Source organism: Brassica oleracea, chromosome C2 (genome assembly GCF_000695525.1).
Source record: "Brassica oleracea var. oleracea cultivar TO1000 chromosome C2, BOL, whole genome shotgun sequence".
Taxonomy (NCBI): Eukaryota; Viridiplantae; Streptophyta; class Magnoliopsida; order Brassicales; family Brassicaceae; genus Brassica; species Brassica oleracea.
In genome coordinates this window covers 2,637,441-2,655,438 of record NC_027749.1, presented here as the reverse complement: position 1 = coordinate 2,655,438, position 17,998 = coordinate 2,637,441, and the positions used below count along the sequence as shown (strand labels likewise).

General features: G+C 31.9%; 4 protein-coding genes across 12 annotated transcripts in view; 3 read left to right on the top strand and 1 right to left on the bottom strand.

The window, feature by feature from the left end:
- Positions 1 to 7,160: 7,160 nt before the first annotated feature.
- LOC106327170 lies at positions 7,161 to 7,704 on the top strand. Its single transcript, XM_013765243.1, has one exon. The coding sequence runs from the start codon at positions 7,269 to 7,271 to the stop codon at positions 7,587 to 7,589; it is 321 nt and encodes a 106-aa protein (XP_013620697.1). The 5' UTR covers positions 7,161 to 7,268; the 3' UTR covers positions 7,590 to 7,704.
- An 868-nt stretch (positions 7,705 to 8,572) lies between these two features.
- LOC106327169 (probable magnesium transporter NIPA9) lies at positions 8,573 to 11,150 on the top strand. Its single transcript, XM_013765242.1, has 9 exons — positions 8,573 to 8,721; positions 8,938 to 9,036; positions 9,120 to 9,249; positions 9,370 to 9,458; positions 9,687 to 9,743; positions 9,869 to 9,927; positions 10,145 to 10,265; positions 10,390 to 10,538; positions 10,665 to 11,150. Exons 1-9 carry the CDS (start codon positions 8,611 to 8,613, stop codon positions 10,882 to 10,884), a joined length of 1,035 nt encoding a protein of 344 aa, XP_013620696.1. The 5' UTR covers positions 8,573 to 8,610; the 3' UTR covers positions 10,885 to 11,150.
- Positions 11,151 to 12,599: 1,449 nt separating this feature from the next.
- On the bottom strand, positions 12,600 to 14,328 carry LOC106325160 (cytokinin riboside 5'-monophosphate phosphoribohydrolase LOG8-like). The gene is given in 8 exon segments (XM_013763184.1): positions 12,600 to 12,842; positions 12,844 to 12,909; positions 12,985 to 13,128; positions 13,220 to 13,290; positions 13,362 to 13,461; positions 13,626 to 13,656; positions 13,734 to 13,831; positions 14,091 to 14,328. Coding segments are annotated over 8 exon segments (663 nt in total). The 5' UTR covers positions 14,211 to 14,328; the 3' UTR covers positions 12,600 to 12,809.
- Positions 14,329 to 17,172: 2,844 nt separating this feature from the next.
- LOC106327111 (TMV resistance protein N-like) overlaps positions 17,173 to 17,998 on the top strand; it is an 8,030-nt gene continuing 7,204 nt past the window's right edge. For 8 of the 9 annotated variants that reach the window (XR_001267391.1, XR_001267392.1, XM_013765155.1 and 5 more), the window contains exons 1-2: positions 17,173 to 17,389; positions 17,533 to 17,888. The gene's annotated coding sequence lies outside the window, so the exon portion shown is untranslated. Of the gene's footprint in view, positions 17,452 to 17,532; positions 17,889 to 17,998 lie in introns of all 9 variants that reach the window. The other variant, XM_013765149.1, reaches the window with a different exon arrangement.

Sequence of the window (17,998 nt, the reverse complement as noted above, 5' to 3'; positions counted from 1 at the left end):
TCAACCAGATACACGACCTTGTATATATTTTTAATACGAACCTAGGGGTTGACATTTGAGTACCCGTGGCCCTAAGTTATAAATATACCGTTTACACACAAGCTAATGAGCTATGAACCATATATTATATCTCCAACCCCATAGTGAACTAAGTAATCCATTTTGTCTATATTTTTATGTTTCTTATGTAAAATGCAGTACAACTTTGGAGCCTTTTTGCCAGACATTTATCGTTTGTTTCGTCATACAAGTCTCTCAAACTTTCAACACTGTTCTCTCTTTGTGTAATAGTTGAGCGTATGTCCGAGTTGATTGGCCGCATAAAGTCAGTATAACATCGAATATAGGATTTTGTTGACCGTCCAACTGCATCACTTTGTATATAAAACAATCATGAAACAAAATATTTGATCTAAATAATTTTTTTTAAAAGATATTAGACCATCATTAACCCCAGTCTCTTAACTGGGATTTTTAGCTTTTCTTAGTTAAAAACTAAAAAAAACTAAGAAACGTCTCTTAAATAAGAGATATAAGAATCATTTTTTATCCGAAAATTGTAAAAAAAAAAATGTTAAATCATGAGTTAAAACCCTGGCTAAAACACCGGGGTTAATCATGCCCTTAGTTTTAACAATTAAAAACCAGAGTTGTGAACTCTTCATACTCAAATTGTTACTACTATTATTGTCAATAAGGAATTTTCGAGCTTTTGGTACAAAGTCTTTTTGTCTGGAATCAGTTTTTGATAACCCGATTTCCCGACAAAGTTCCAACTTTGGAGCAGAACTCAACCTTCTACGCATAGTTACCTCAAATTACTTTTATCCATTTGATAAATTTGTGTAAGTATAAAATCTTAAAGATAGCGAGATCATTTAGCAGCTATAACTAACCATGTTAGAGAGAGAGAGAGAGAGAGAGAGAGAGAGAGAGAGAGAGAGAAGGGGTGAGAGAGAGAGAGAAGGGGTGACAGAGAGAGAGTAAGCACACATAGCTTCAAGCATGAAACCCTAATTGAAAAAAGCATGCAAGAAAGCCACCATGTGTGCTCACTCTCTTCTGTCACCTCCCCTTACCTTCAATATACTCTGCGCATTGAGAGTCTGCGACCAGACTGGACACCTTGCCTTCTCAAAAACAATCGTTTCAAACCTATAAATCTACTTTTATATGCGTATATAATATATATCATTGCTCTATTAGGGGATTGAGAGAAAGACTCTAGACCTTACATCTTTCTATCTTTGGATGTGGGAGGAAACTGAGACCTGTCGGGCCTTTTTATAGCCAAGGAAAGAGAGAAAACAAATCTCTGTCATGAATTATTTGATAAAGATTGTTCCGTTTTCTTACCACGTGAATTACTACCTATCTATTAAGATGCCGACTTACTACTCGATTTTTCGAAGTCATCTTTTACTTTTACTAATAAAAAAAAAACACAAACCCTTCAAAAAAAATCATTGTTTTTATTCAAATTTACGATGGTATCTTATTTGTATATCATATTTTATGCTCCTTCCAGAGTATATTAGAGATTATAATTTATAATACATGTATAGCACATGTAGAATAAAATATTTAATTTTAAAATTGATTAACCATGCAGCTATGGTAAAATAAAATCTGAATTAAATTATTTAAAACTGTCTTTTGTAAGATTATATAATCGTAAAACACAAGAATATAAAAATGATCATGTGGAAAATTATTTAACGAATATTCCGAAGTAAATGAAAATACTTAATGTAAGCAAACGTATCAACTAATAATTCACATTTATATAACTAATGGTCCCCAAAACTTTGGAATATAAAATGGATAACTTTTGTCAAACAAAAAACACTGGAGGAAGTTTGATTCTCATATATATTATGATAGATTAGATTGAGAATTTTAGAGCAAAGCATATATGACTTTCTGTTATTTATACAATTTAATCGAACAAATAAACGGATGGAAAGGCTACTTAGCCTACTAAGCTTTGCTTGTACAATTTGTTCTCTTATGCTTTTAATTGAAAAACTTTTATCAAAAAAAAAAAAAAAAAAATAAACGGATGGACCAATTACAAATCAACAGAGCCTCATCATGAAAAAGTTCAACACCAAAAATTCAATACGGCGCCAAAGCATCTTAAAGCAAGGATGCTTTAAAAATAAACTATATGCAATATGCTATATTTTATTAAATTTTCCCATCAAATTTGTCTTTAACTCCATCGTAAATTATATCTCTATAATATTATTTGAAAAGTCAGTTTTTTATGTATCGCACTCACGTTAACTCTCACGATAGTTGATTACACTGATACTTTTAATGAATTAAAAATATTACATTTAAATACTATTATTGAATTTTTATTTAATTTCCTTTTAAAATGTTCCAAATAACATATATAATAAAAAGGAAACATTAAAAAAGTTTTTTTTTAAAGAAAATATATGTATATATAATATGATTTTATTAAAAAGGAAAATTCACAAAATAGAAATATTAAATTTATAAAATATTTTAAAATAACATAAAATATACTTTTTGAAGTAATAAAATATTTCTTTATATCTATATTTTCTTAGATGAAAATATATATTTGCATATATTGTGATTTTATAAAACAACATTCACACACATAATCTTGATATTAGAAAAAAAAATATTATTTCTTTTAAAACATAATTTTAAACCATACAAAAATATATATTTTCAAAGTAATATAAATATATTTTATATATCTATCTATTTTCTTAGATGATTACATAAACTGGTATATGTTAATTGACTAAAAATAGTTTATAATTAGTATTCTTGAATTTTTTATTTATTTTTAATATATTTACTTGACTATAATATCTTTCAATTGCAGTAAAAAAAATTTATAAATTATATTTTCTTATATAATATGATTTTTAAAATACAATCATCCAATTTTTTAAACTGCTTATTTTTAATAGATATTAAAAAATAAAAAGAATTACAATAAATATCTTTTAATCAAATAATTACAAAATATTTTAAAATAACATAACACTATATACTTTACAGAGGTATATATATTATATTTAATCATTATTAAAATTATTTGTTTTCATTATATTAAATTTGCTTTTAAATTTTATGTTTTTATGTCTGTAGAACTTAATATGAATATAATTAAAATATCAAAGCTAATCTGAATTCTCAGTTTTAAGATTATTTAAAATAAATTCCAGTTTACTATTTAATATATCTAAGCATAAATTTTTTAGAATTTATAAAACATTTTAATTATTGTAAATATTGATATGTGTTCATGATCTTCCAAAATTGTATCAGTTACTTATGTATGTAACTTCATATTGATATTGCTTTATTTTCTGATATTTTGTTTTAAGAAAATCAACATATAATTTGATAAATACTATGAAACTACATGCACATTTAAACGATAAAAAAATTAATTTGATTTTACTTAATTATAATAAAAATAATTATACTCCAGTTTAAATTTGAAAGAATATATATAACTCAATATAGTTACAACATGCGTGACTCGGCTAATCCAACTTATATCTAAAATCATAGATTTAACTACAATAAAAATGTATAATTTTATAATAATAATAATTTATTTTATAAATGTAAATTATAGGATGACTAAAAACATATTAACAAATGAAAATAAAATATTAACCAACTGTTATAATTTAGTTTTTTTTGTAAAATTTATATATATGCATGAGATGGTAGAATATTATCATTATATTAATATACGTAATTTGGAATTAGACACTTTAGTTTATTTTATATTTCAATCAAAGCACAATATATCTTAAGTTATATATAATCTTCTTCAAATATATTTATATATCTAAGACAACAACCAACATGAATGCAAATAAAAAAAAATTAATCATAATTTTAATATATTTAAAATTAAAAAATATTATTGTTGAATTTAGAGAAATAGATGAAATCTAACATACCCAAATGATAATTAAATCGACTATAAAAAACAACAAAACCGACTAGATATAACATATCTAAAATCATATGTCTAACTAAAGTAATATAATATTATTAATATAAATTATGCATACAAATTATAAATTAATTTAAAATATAAAATAAATAACAATTAATTATTATAACATATTTATTTTATAAATATTTATATCCGTGCATGAGCACGGAAAAATTACCTAGTTTTATATATTTACAAAAATCTTCCATCAAACCATTACTTATATAATTAAGTTTTTTGTCTGCCATTGTTATACAATAGGCAACTATTTAGGTTGTACTAAATGTTTTTATAAGATTTCTATAACAAATGAGAATAGAGTCAACTTAAAAAGTAAATAAGGATAATTATGTTAAGAATCTGACAGCGAATAGATAGAAGATCAGATATTAAAAATAATATGTCATTTTATTTATTACTAATTAGTTTTGAGTTAAAATATCCTTAATACTTCTATATTTTTCTTTAATTTTTTTATCTTTTGATATACCTATTTCTTACATGTTCTAATTGTTTTTCTCATTTTTTAGCTACAGTTTCTTATTTTACCTATACAGAAAATTGCTATCTGAGGAAAAGAAAAAAAAAAACATTTTGAAATTTGCTACTATCTTTCCTTTATTATATTTTTCTTCTCTTTTACATTTTATAATCTCCGGATCAAAAGTGAGATGAGATCTGCTGAGAAGTGTGAACATGTAATGATGACATCTGACCTGATGCACTGCAGCATTGGTGTGCGTACAGCCAGATCCAGAGTTGAAGATATAATAGTTTTTATTTTCTGTCTAGAAGAAGAATATATACCACCAAAAGTAATTAAAGAATAAATCTTAGTTTTTTGTTTTTGTAACACAATAAATCTTAGTTTATAATTCCGAATATGGAAGTGCGCAGACGTCTGTCCTTCCTCGGCACCTTTCCTTTTCGGGCAAAACACACACAATAGCATCATAAAATATACTAGTACACTGTTTTCTTTTGTTATTGTTATTTTTGTTATGCATTTCTTATATCATTATACGTGTTACCCACCAACTAGATAAAATTTTTTTGCTAAATTGTAAATATCATATAAATGAAGAGAATGTTTTACAAAATCAATACCTTAAGTTTTGAAATATCTTGGCAAAAATAAAAGAAAAAACAAGATGAATCAAGAACATCCTGTAGAAAGGACAGCAAAAGCTTTAAACTAACCACGTCACCATTAGAGAAGTGAACTGCTTTGTGGATCTCCTAGAGGAGATTATATTTCTTATCTCCCTGTCAATAGCCCTGAAAACAGAGGAAGGAGGTAGATAGGCATTGTTATGGATGAGGTTGTTCCTCTGTTTCCATATCTGAAAGATGACGGCTTGAACAGCTAGCTTCTTTAGCAGAATCTTCTTTGACTGACCTGTGGTCACTCATTTATCTCCATCGGCAAATCAATGCAATAATGTATTTTGAAGGGACATATTCACTTTGACTCCTAGTTTGGATCCATTATATGGATGCGGTGTTGCTTGAAGTTGAAGCCTCAACAAAAGGAAGAACCAATTAACAGTTAAAAAAGAGTGGTAAAATCAAATTAAGCATTTTATGATCGATTAAAAAGAATAGAGAAAAGTATATGAGTGACCACATAGTCGTTATTTAAATATTAGCACTGTTAAGATTCTCCTCCAATACTCAAAGCTCCGTTTTCCACTTTCGGCGTGTATATCATGTTGAGAGTCCCTGGGGAGGCACGTGGTCGTAAAAGAATATGCCGACCAGTCCCCACACCGTAAGTGGACAACAGAACCATGCTGGTCATCGTCATCATTTATCCCTTCTTCTAGATTTAAAATCGATTCGCTTGAGATTTGATTCTTGGTATATATGTGGCTTATCCGGGAATGTGACGGAGACAGTGGGCTTGGCCTAAGTTTAATAAGGCCTAGAAGAAGTCAGTGAAGCCCTATTAGCAGTAAATTTGATGTTTTCAAGATTTGAACTTCAGTCTACAATGTTTTGGGCTAGGTCTTGTCGTTTCTTCTTCCTTTGTTTCATTACTCGTGTATCCCAAGGAACACAACAAAGAGTTTATATATGTGATATTGTGATGTATGGTGAATAAATGTTGTACATGTCCTATAAAATAATCACTGCTGAGATGTACCCTTGAGTATCGAACTCGTAAATTTGTATATTCACTGCTGCATATGTCCATAAAAATATCCACTGCTGTATGGTGAATAAATGTTGTATATTTGTCACTAGATCCATTATGCATATTTTATGGATTTTTTTTTACTAAAATTTATGGAAGTTTTGAGAACATAGATAAGACTGGAAACATCGGTGTCTAAGATTTTCTCAAATTTCAATATGTGTTAGAATATAAAGGTGTAAACGATTTGGATAGTCTTCCACGTATGAAAGTTCATTAAGTGTGTGGTGTCGTCGTGTCTGATATGAAAATGTTTACAAGCATTACTCTTCTTTTAGATCGTCTTAGCTAAATAATTTCTAGCTATTAAACTATATCTAATTATATATAGTGATTGAAACTAGCTTTTATCAACTTACTTTCTGATATTTTTAATTTTTAAATTAATCTAACTTTTCATGCGTGGGAAAACGATAGCTCGTGGGAAATTAAGCCATTGATGGTCCTCTATGTTTGTTTGTTTGCTGGTAGTCACACTCCCACGAACGTGTGAATACCAACAGCACGCCAAATAATTTTGGATTCTTGAGCATTATTACACACAACTTGCCCTTGAACATTCTTCTAATCAACGGTCAATGGGTCAACGCTCACTTGCCCAAAATAAATAAAACAAAAAAAAGTTTCACTGTTTTATTTTATTTTATTTTCTTTAGTTTAAAGTAGTTTTGAGTTTCAGTCTTTAATTTAGTATGTGATATAATACCAGAAAGACGACATAAAACATTTTTAATCAGATTTTGAACTAATGAATAATAATACAACGCAATACATGCGTTTAAATCATTAGCCATTATTTTAATCTTATCTACAAAGTCTTATTTCTCTTTTAAATGCCAACCTTTCCAAATGCATTCATTTATAATATGATTTCTCTATTTGTTTTTTCTCACTTTTAAAATCATCCAGAAAATAAATAAAAATGCGAATATAAACGTACCTAACACGTCTTTATGTTTCACTATTATCCTCCTCCTTTGTCTCTTCAATTATTCTTTCTCTGACCTGTATCCAAAAAAGAAAAAGAAAAAGAAAAAACTCTCTCGAACTCTCGCAGGCCTCTCAATGGATCACTACGGTCGTCAACCACCGTATGGAGACGGAGGGATGCAGATCCAGCCTTACCACGGCGGTCCAAGAACCGGAGACTTCAGGAGCTACAGCGCCTCGTACGCGACGGCGACAGAGAACAACATATACGATATCAAGAAGGGGAAGTCGATAGAGAGGTCGAAGTCTTGGGGGATAACGGACCCGGAGCTGCTGAGGAAGAAAAGGGTTGCGAGTTATAAGATGTATAGTGTTGAAGGAAAAGTCAAAGGGTCGTTTAGAAAAAGTTTTAGATGGCTTAAGCAGAGGTATACGCAGGTCCTCTATGGCTGGTGATGATATATTTTTATCTTTTTATCTCTTCTTATATCTATGCGTGCTGTATTCTTCAATGTAACTGTGATAGCTGCCTGGCCACAAACTATATATGATCAAATTAGTTTTACATATTTTTCCTGGGTTCACAAAATCTTGGTACGGTGGAGAATCAATCCCTTTGCTATGGTTATTCGTTTGGCAACATATTGCTCAAAGTATTTTCCAAAAAAAAAAAAAAAAAAGACATATTGCTCAAAGTAGATTGTGATAGGTCTCTCACTTGTGTTACTGCAAGTTCATGAGATATGATTCATTCTTGTTTCATTGGTTATAACTTATATATAATCTTGTTTACCATTAGACTTGGATATGGTTGGTGTGTTGACTAATCAATCCTCGCTGGTTATGTTCAAATCGTTTTGGTAACCTTCCATTTACATAACTCTGCATCATCAAAAAGCTTTGTTTATATTCAACAAGAGGAATATATATTGAGTGTTTGGATTATTCTCAATATGAAACCTTTTCAGGTTATCAAAATTCAACTGGAGATCTCAAAAAAAAACAAGTTATGTTACTAAAATGATTCCTCCATGTGGTTAGTATATTCTTGAGTCTTTCATCTGATGATTGAACATGAGAAACCTATGGTAGACTCAACTCAATAATATTTCCCATATCACTTTACTTCAACTAGTCTACTTTCAGTATATGGCAATAATAATCACCTAACTGAATTAGATTATCAAAAACATAATGAAATTTATTTTAAGATTAATCAATAAAATTCAAACAGTATTAAGATTAAATTTTGTTGGAATATTAATAATACAGTCCTGACAAAGAATAATAAAGATTGCTATAAACAGGGTTTATTTACCAATTTTTATATTTCACGGCTTGTCAAGTCAAGTCAACAACACAAATTCGGAGGGGCTTATTGCAATATCTGGAAAATCAATTTCTTCATTAACTTTTTTTTTTTTTTTTTAGTCGGAGGAGCTTTCTCGTTGGGGCGGTTAGAGAGAAAGATCGGATAATGTGGGAGTCGATTTGCCTGACGCTCGCAGCCACCGCCGGTAACAATATCGGCAAAGTTCTCCAGAAGAAAGGCACTATCATCCTCCCTCCTCTCTCCCTCAAGCTCAAGGTCCCTCCCTCTCGATCGCATGCTCTCTCCTCGATTCTCAATTTCCCTTTGATTCAATGATAGATTCTTGCATTTGAGAATTGGATCGGAGTCTAACTTTGGTTTGTTATGTAACATTTTGATCGGTATTGTGATTCAAACACACATTGGATTTGTTCCCGATGATCCTTGGAGGTGAATCTCACGTTTGATCATCAATTTTTTTGAATCTTTCAGGTGATAAGAGCGTATGCTGGTAACAAACCATGGGCGTTAGGTTTTCTCATGGACATTTTTGGGGCTTTGTTGATGCTCAGGGCACTCTCTCTCGCCCCTGTACTAAGCATACACTTCACATACTTTCACCTACTAGGAATGATTAGTGGCTGTGCTAATTATTGATTGTGTACTCTCTGTAGGTGTCTGTTGTTCAGCCAGTCTCTGGATGTGGACTTGCTATTCTCTCCGTATTTTCGCATTTTTATTTGAAGGAAGTTATGAATGTGTTTGACTGGATTGGGATTACCATGGCTGGCATTGGCACCATAGGTAATAACCCTGTTCGCTATCATCTTCTGGATAGTGTTGTGTAGCTGTTTAAAAAATATTATGACGGTAGAATAAAAAAAAATATAATTTGAAGAATTTTTTTTTTTTTTTTTGCTGTAGGAGTTGGTGCTGGTGGTGAGGAGCAAGTAGCTTCTTTGATATCTGTCTTCCAGTTGCTCTGGCTAGCACTTGTTGTTGCCTTCTTGTTTGTAGGTACCTTTCATCTGTGGTATTTCATATCAAAGTCTTTCTCTTTTGGCATCATCTCTGTTCATCTTTATGCTGACTTAGGGTATTCATTTACTTGTGTATCTCATTTCCAAGTCTGATCATTAGAGTATATTCTTTTTCATCTAATGTTGGATAATAGTATCACTTGATTGGTGTGTTATTGGTAATGTTTCTGATAACTCGGGTGTTGATTTTTTTGTAAAAAGGTACTACTAAATGCGTGGCTTCATATCTATAAACGCCAGCGCAGGGAGCAGGAGCTGGTATGTTATCCTCTAAACTCTCTAGTTTTTTAGACTTTGGAGCGATGAGAGCTTGTATCAAACGCTAATGTCGTTTTCGTTATATTTCTCCTTCCGTATGCATTTAGCCTTGTTTTGGTGTGCAGATGGAGTATGAAGTGGTGGAAGAAATCATCTATGGCTTGGAATCTGGGGTTTTATTCGGGTATTTGGAAAAGAGCTTATCGTTTTGATGTTGATTATATTTTACCTTTCGTTACCTCCTATATATCCAGTAACATTTGCTGTTGATTTTCGAAATATATATACGGACCAATGTGCTGTTGTGTCTGCAGAAACATTTCAAAAGAGATTTCAAACTTTATTTGAACTGTATTCGTAGCTACATAGCTGACAATAGTCTATAACTCGTTTGATCACAGGATGGCATCTGTAGTATCAAAGATGGGTTTTGTATTCGTGGAGCAAGGGTTTTCTGCAATGTTCATTCCCATGTGCATTTCGATAAGTATATGCTGCAGTGGAACAGGATTTTTCTATCAGGTATATGCTTTTCTACGTCCCCTGTCTTATCTGCATTTGAGTGAGGAATGCACCGTTGTGTATAACATAAAGGATGTTTAGTTCATCATAACTCTAGTCTTCTTCTGTTTTTTTACTTTATCAGACTCGGGGACTAAAACATGGGAGAGCAATAGTAGTATCCACTTGCGCTGCAGTGGCATCAATTGTAACAGGCGTGGTTGCAGGAATGTTTGCTCTTGGTGAGAAGTTGCCCACTTCACCATCTGGACGGCTTTTACTTCTCCTGGGATGGTAAAGTTCTACCCACCATCTTCTTGTATTATTATCAGAGATGAAACATCGTGCATTATGTGCATGAACATAGAACACATTGTAGAATTATATGTGGATGATGAGAGAGTCTTGAAACTTTGGCAGGTTACTGATCATGCTAGGTGTTGTATTACTTGTGACTTCATCACGACTTATCAGACATCTTCCGCGGTCATTCAGGCGTTCGAGACAGACCAGTTTAGAAAGAGGTTTCAGCACAAGGTGGACAGCTTCTCACGTACAGAAAGATACAAACCCAAGTGCGGTTATCCAAGCAGCAACATTGCACCATCTCTTAACAACCCCATCAAAGGAGAAAGACTAAGGCTTGAGGAAACACCAATGAATGTTTCTTGGCGCGTTTGGTTTAATACAATTTATCCCCTGAATTTTGTGGACTAAAGGTATCAGATTTTCAGGGGTTCATCTCATCGATATAATTGTTGTGGGAACAGTTCAAAATCAAGAGCTTTGGATCAGTTTATGATGTTACTTTTGGTATCTGAAATTCGAAATATGAGTTCTTATTGTATGTGGCTCTAATTTTGATGCAGTTTCTTTCTATTTGGAAAATATAGTTCGGTTTAAATTTTTCCAGCTCTATCTCTAACAGAGTTGTATTTTCAAATCCAAGCTTAAATGTTTTGTGATGTATCTTAAAATGTCTTAGTTCTTCCATGCATGCTCTTCTTCTTTTCTTTTTGTACATACCATTAATTAATAATATCTTGAGAAAAAAAAGATAATGATGTGCAAGTAACTTGTCGGTACTGAGAGTGAAAAAGACAGGTTAACCAATTTCAAGGGAGAAAAAGATGGGGGTGAGATATATAATGCACGAGAAACCGAACATCAAATTAGGTTGTGGCTTAACCTATATTTGGTACCAAATCAGGACATACGTCAAAACTGAGGGAGACAATTATGTTTGACAATGAAGTGACACACCATCTTTTTACTATTTTAGTCTTTTACCATCTCTACTTTTCGTTTCCTTCACGTTGATCATAATCGCCACACTCCCATTCAGCTTTTTCTCTTTACTTTTGGGTCCCCTCACTAAAATATACTAATATTTTTCTTTAGTTTTTTTGCCAAAATTTAGAAAATATGTATTATTTCATTAGTAAACTAAAGCTACTCAAAGATTTAAGACATCCCATTTTGTATTGGTACTCAAAGATTGGCTTAAGAAACTAATGAGAGTAAAATTTGATGAACTTGATGAATTAACAAGGACATGCTGAAGTGATACTAATTATGTGAGGATTGAATTTATTTGAATCTGTCTAGACTAATGGTTTTACATTGGATTGAAGGGAAGCAATTATGGAGATCACATGAAATACATTGTCTTAGAGAACTTCAGTAGAACTTGTTGACTGAAGTTTTATATCTATATTCCTAATTTTATTTTGTGTTTACACATTACAATAATAATGTTTTCTTGCTAATTGATGTATACTTGTCTAGCTGGTTTTGTTTCTATCTTCTTCTTTTGTTAATATCTTAGAAAAGGCTTCCTGGTTGGTGGTAAGCAGACACAAATAGTTTTGTTGCACTCATTTTAAAGGGATCTTAATACTTTAAAAAGTGTTAAAGAATACATCAATCTTTGACCAAATCTTTTTTAATCCATTTTATTACTAACTAAAAACACGTTCTATAGAAATGTTTTTATTGTGATTCAAAAAAAAAAAGTGAATTAAAAAATAGTAATGTTTTTATTACCATGAAGGTCATCATGATCACCTTTAAAAATAGCAAATGGCTTAATCAAAATGATCCAACACACACATATCCAAATCATTCCCCACTACAAAAGGCACTACTTAGCAAAAGGAAGAAACCCATCATCGATGACACACATCATTCACATTTTTTGTAAGCCATCGAATGAAACAAACAAAAGGGACCACACACTCCTATTCTAATGAACATTCACTATGATACGACAACTTGTGGGACTTGTCTGCATCACCCACAATCATAAAGATTCCTTCTTTAGGGAAACCAAAATTAACATAACAAACAAACAATAAAAAAGGTTGAGACTTCTTTATACAGAACATCCCAAAAAAAAAACAAACTTAACTAAAACATAAGCAGCAACACTTTCAGATTAGGGACCCAATGTGCTGTTTCGAATTTGCAACAAGATTTGAGTTTTTTCTTATACACACATTGTTGGATTCTGCAGGTCTAAACTTGAAATGGAAGTAGCATAAGCTAACAAATACTAATGTTTTTTTATTGAGGCTTGCTTTGTTGTTTTCCAGGGTAAGGCTCCAAGCTCTTCAACTTTCCAGCTTTCGTGTGCCGCAACGTGCTTGTGTGAAGGAGTGTATTCCTGTCAAGAATAGGAACACAAAGTCTTAGAAACAAAACTGGTGGAATCACAGAACAAAGAAGAAGGTGAATGTACCTCCATCTTCTCCATAAGCTCTTTGGCTGTTGGGGCAGAAACCACGATATTACGTGCGCCTGGTTTGATAAAGCCTTCTTCAACGCCAGTGTCAAACAAAGCAAGCAAACTGTTATAGTACCCATCAACATTCAATATACCAACCTGCAAAATAAAAAAACATCCCAAACCAATCAAGGTAAGAACTTATAGTCTCTGCATCTTCTTGACATAAGTAAATAAAATGTTAGAATACCGTTTTCTTGTGGATGCCAAGTTGTGACCATGTTATCATCTCCAGCAGCTCCTCCATAGTCCCATAACCTCCTGAAACAAAACAAAAAAAAATTAGCATTGAAAAGTTGTTTTGGTTCTGTATATGAAGGCTTTTTTCTAACCAGGGAGGGCGATGAAGGCCTCAGCTTCTTGTGCCATTGCAGCTTTGCGTTCGTGCATGTCTGCAACCACTCTTACATCTCCAACAGTCTCACCAGATATCTAGTCATAAGATACGGTAAAAAGGCAAACCATGAAACCATCAAATTTAACTTAAAACTATTATACATCACTCTTAGTCCTCAACTTAATTCATATGAACACATTCATCAGTAGATAAACTTCAAAACTCAGGCCAAGTTTGCTACTTCCTGGAAGATAAATACCTCAATTGGCATCAAAGCTTTGGGAATGATGCTGCAAGTACATAGAATCCAATCAGAAACCCTTAGAGAAGTTTAGAAATGAAAGGAGACTCTTTAAAAAAAACTAACCCGAGAACATGGAAGCCACCTTCGTAAACTCTCCTGGAGATAAGACCCATCAGCCCAACACTTCCTCCTCCATAAACCAAGTCTATCTTCCTCTTCACCTTAACACATTCAGAAAACAGAGGAAGACCCTATTGTTTACACCTCAAAATCTGAATATAGACACAACACAAACAAAACTACAAACCCATTTGTCTGAAAACCATATTGAACGAGAAAGTGAGCTTAAAAAGTTGGTCTTTAGATATTCAAAAACAGAGTAAAAGCTCTGTTTTTTAAGGAAAGTTTGAGTTCTTTCTTTGAGGTTTAGTAAAGTTTATGTTTTTTTTTTAATCGTAAAGAGAAGAGAAGGGAGCAGACGAGTTCATTGCCGAGTTCGATGGCAGCGTCACTGAAAACTTCTCTGTGACCAGAGTGGCTTCCGCAAAAGACACAGATTTTTCTGAATCTACTTCTCTGCTTGTTGTTGTCTTCCTCCATTGAATGAATAAAAGTGGCAAAGACGAAACCTTTTGTTGTGTGTGGCGATATATTATACGGATGCAAACAATATTGCTAAGAACAAAACAAAACAAAAACTCTAATCATATAACGAAGAATCGGTAAAGAGCCTCCTGTGTATTTAAATTGTTTTTTTTCTTTTAAAATAATTGTGTTCAAAATTAAAATTTTGTTAGGACGTGAGTAGATATGGCGAACAGAAGAAGCCCACATGAGCCTACTACTTTCGTCCAACGCCAATCTGTCGCCTAAAGCCTTTTTTGTATTTTTTTTATAAAGCCACATGCTTATATCTTAATCCATTTTTCATTAATTAGCAATGTTTTGTTGTTGTTTTACGTACATGCAAAAATAAAAAAGTTTCCTATATTGTTATTTGTGTGTGTGTGGGAAATTTCCGAGTTTAGTTTTCGAATCCTTTGTTGATGATGAGTTTTACTCCTTACCAATAGTTTGTAGAATAAGCCTTAGTTTCAAAAAAAAAAAAAATAGTTTGTAGAATATTTGTCATTCTTTAAACAAAAGTAATATATCTACCATGATTTATTTAGAATATATTAGGTGGCTTCGTTTTCATTGACCAGAGTATATATAATATTACTGCAAGCACACAACAAATGCATGCACCTAGAAGGCTAATCGTTACTAATTCATTTCAAATATCTCATTATTGCACTTGGAACAAGATAAAGTATTTAGATGATGACTTTACATAGAAAAAGACATTAAACTTTTAATATCTGAATTTATTTTTAAAGACATTTGGAAGGTGATGTTTCCAACATGGCTTACCTAAAACTGATTGTCCTCTCTGTACCGATGTTTCACTCGATTGAACCTTGAAAGTTTCTAAACTAACAAAATCAGTATCTGTTGATCAAAAAAAAAAATCAGTATCTATAACATGTTTTCAGCCTTTAACCGAAACTGTCCTCTACAACTTCCACTGTCAATCAAATAATTACCCAAACCCACTAATCCACCTCTCTCTTGTATTCAATTTTTCAATGTAAAATAGAGCAAAAATGAAAAAGCCACGGTTTTCAATTCATAGCATTTTCGTTGCATTTTTACATTTGCCACAAATTTTCGTGGATATAGCCAAAATTTCTACTAGTAAAACAAGACTTTTGAATCTTAGACTTGAACTCCTTATAAGTTGCTCTCTTGGATTCTCTTAATTGCCCTTTCTCCCTATTGTGTATTCTTTTGCGCATTGTCTTCGAGCATGAAGCTCTCTGTTCTCTTTATATAATAGCATCTTTTAGGCTCGACGTCGACTTTATATACAAAAACCGGGAAAAATATTCCAACAATTTAGGTTGTGCCAAATACGACCCGAACAATTGATCAGTGTCAAATACGATCCGAACAATTGATCTTGCCAAATACTATCCAAATTTCTTAAAATGTGCTTAAATCTACATTGACTCTAACAAAAGTTAATCAATCGTTAACAAGATAAAACGACGTTATTTTGATATACGAGAAAAAGTGTCAATTTCGACCCCAATACTCTCGGTCGTGCCAAATAGGACCCGAACAAATGGTCAATGCCAAAACCGACCTCAACTTAATTATAATTTAAGAAAAACTACCAGAACTTCTTAAAACATGTATAAATCTACATTGACTCTAACATAAGTTAGTCAACCATTAACAAGATAAGATGATCGTCCTGATATAGATTTATATATATATTTTAAAAATATGTTCATTCCAGAACTCAAACTGTGCTGTGATACCCTTTTAAAGGGGCACATTAACAACTAAATAAAAGTAACTTTTTGAAATATTATTACAAATTTAAAATTATATAAAATACTATCATTCTTCATCTTATCCAATTTAAAATTTTGATGACATTTTTTTCTAATTTATATAAATACATTAACATGTTTTTTATTTATCATATCTTTAATAAACTTATATCATACTAAAACATAAATAATAAAATATTTATTATTATACGATCTTAAATATACTTAAAACTTTGAATTTATTTATAAAATTTTCTCATATAAATTATTTTTAATTTTAAAATTTAAGTGGATTTTTAAAAAATTTCAAAGTTAATATTATATATTTTGATATTTTGTTCAAAAATGTTAAGAGACATTTTACCTTTCTTTCACTAAGATATGTTGTACAAAATATTAGACATATTAAATAATAACTAAAATATAAAAAACAATCACCAAAGTTTTAAATTGGATAAGATGAAGAAGAATAGCAGTTTATATAATGGGGAATTTCAATTTATAATAATATTTCAAAAAATTACTTTAGTCTAGTTGTCAGTGTACCCTTTTAAAAGGATATCCCGACACGGGTTTAAGTCCCGAAATGAACATATTTTTTTAAAAAATATATATGTATCAAAACGACATTGTCTTATCTTGTTAACAGTTGACTAACTTCTGTTAGAGTCAATGTAGATTTAGGTACGTTTTAAAAAGTTTGGGTAATTTTTCTTAAATTATAATTGAGTTGAGGTCATTTTTGGCACTGACCATTTGTTCGGTTCTATTTGGCATGACTGAGAGTGTTGGGGTCGAAATTGACATTTTTCCTCGTATATCAAAATGATGTCGTTTTATCTTGTTAACAGTTGACCATGTTAGAGTTAATGTAGATTTAGGCACGTTTTAAAAAGTTCAGATAGTTTTTTTGAATTATAATTGAGTTAATATCGTATTTACCACTGATTAATTGTTTGGGTCGTATTTGGCACGATTGAAATTGTTCGGGTAGAAATTGGATCTTTTCCCTGCAAAAACCTTAGCCGATTTAGCTGTTCACAGTTTCCCTTCTTTATTATTGGGCTATAGAGGAAAGTAGCCCAAGTGTGCTTATCAATACACAGGTTTCATATTTGGGCCATAGAATAAATGATTTAGGCCCATAAACCTACAATCTCCCATGCACAGTTTCGCGTTCTTTCACTGAACAATCCAAGCAAAAATTCGACGGGATTTTTCAGCTTTTCCGGTGATCTCCATGGCATCTCGATACTACCTATGTGCTCTCGCAACCCTTGTGCCTTTCTCCGATCTAGGTTCAGAAACATATCCCGACGTGCAATTGGAACTCCGGCGAATCTTTGCAGGCAGCGATTCCATCCGGCGAAATTCTAATCGAGTCCGCCTCCGCCGAAGGTGAATCCCTAAATCGTTTTCCAATTGTAACAGCTCCTGAACGAGAACATCCCGATCACAGTGTGAAAATTCTTCGTCACAGTCCTTTCTCACTTAAAAGCTATTTTACAATACTGTAACTGTTAATTTTTCTCTATCCGTAGATGATTGATCACACGGATCTGCTCAAGCTTTGATCTGAATCTACTGCGTTTGTTGGCTGACAGAGGAGAAGAGAATCAAAATGTTCTCGAGTACTTTAATTTCCATTTGCGTGCAGCTGAATCAACCATTGCCTAGTCGCTTGATGCTCTGATCATAGTTTTGATGCTACGACTTCACATTTTCGTTTGCTTACCAAATTCCACACTCCATCTGTTCGATTAAATTCCGAGATAGCCATCGAAATCGTTTCTCCTTTGTACGTACTCTTTGTCATGATTAGTGAATATCCAGAACACAGCTCATCAATCACTTTTTCTGTTCTCTGGTGTTTACCACATTGTTCTGAAATGCTCAGGTAATCATCGAAACCTTTCTAGAATATCCTTTTGTGAAGCTATAAAACACTAACTCGTGTTCTTTTGTGTAGTAGCTTTTTTTTTTTTTTTTTTTTGTAAATTTTTATAT

Bases quoted from the DNA above. Each gene is read 5' to 3' on its own strand.
- LOC106327170 (XM_013765243.1), top strand. From the start codon at position 7,269: ATGGATCACTACGGTCGTCAACCACCGTATGGAGACGGAGGGATGCAG.
- LOC106327169 (XM_013765242.1), top strand. From the start codon at position 8,611: ATGTGGGAGTCGATTTGCCTGACGCTCGCAGCCACCGCCGGTAACAAT. The intron at 9,250-9,369 runs GTAATAACCCTG...TTTTTGCTGTAG, and splicing joins GGCTGGCATTGGCACCATAG to GAGTTGGTGCTGGTGGTGAG. The intron at 10,539-10,664 runs GTAAAGTTCTAC...AAACTTTGGCAG, and splicing joins CTTTTACTTCTCCTGGGATG to GTTACTGATCATGCTAGGTG.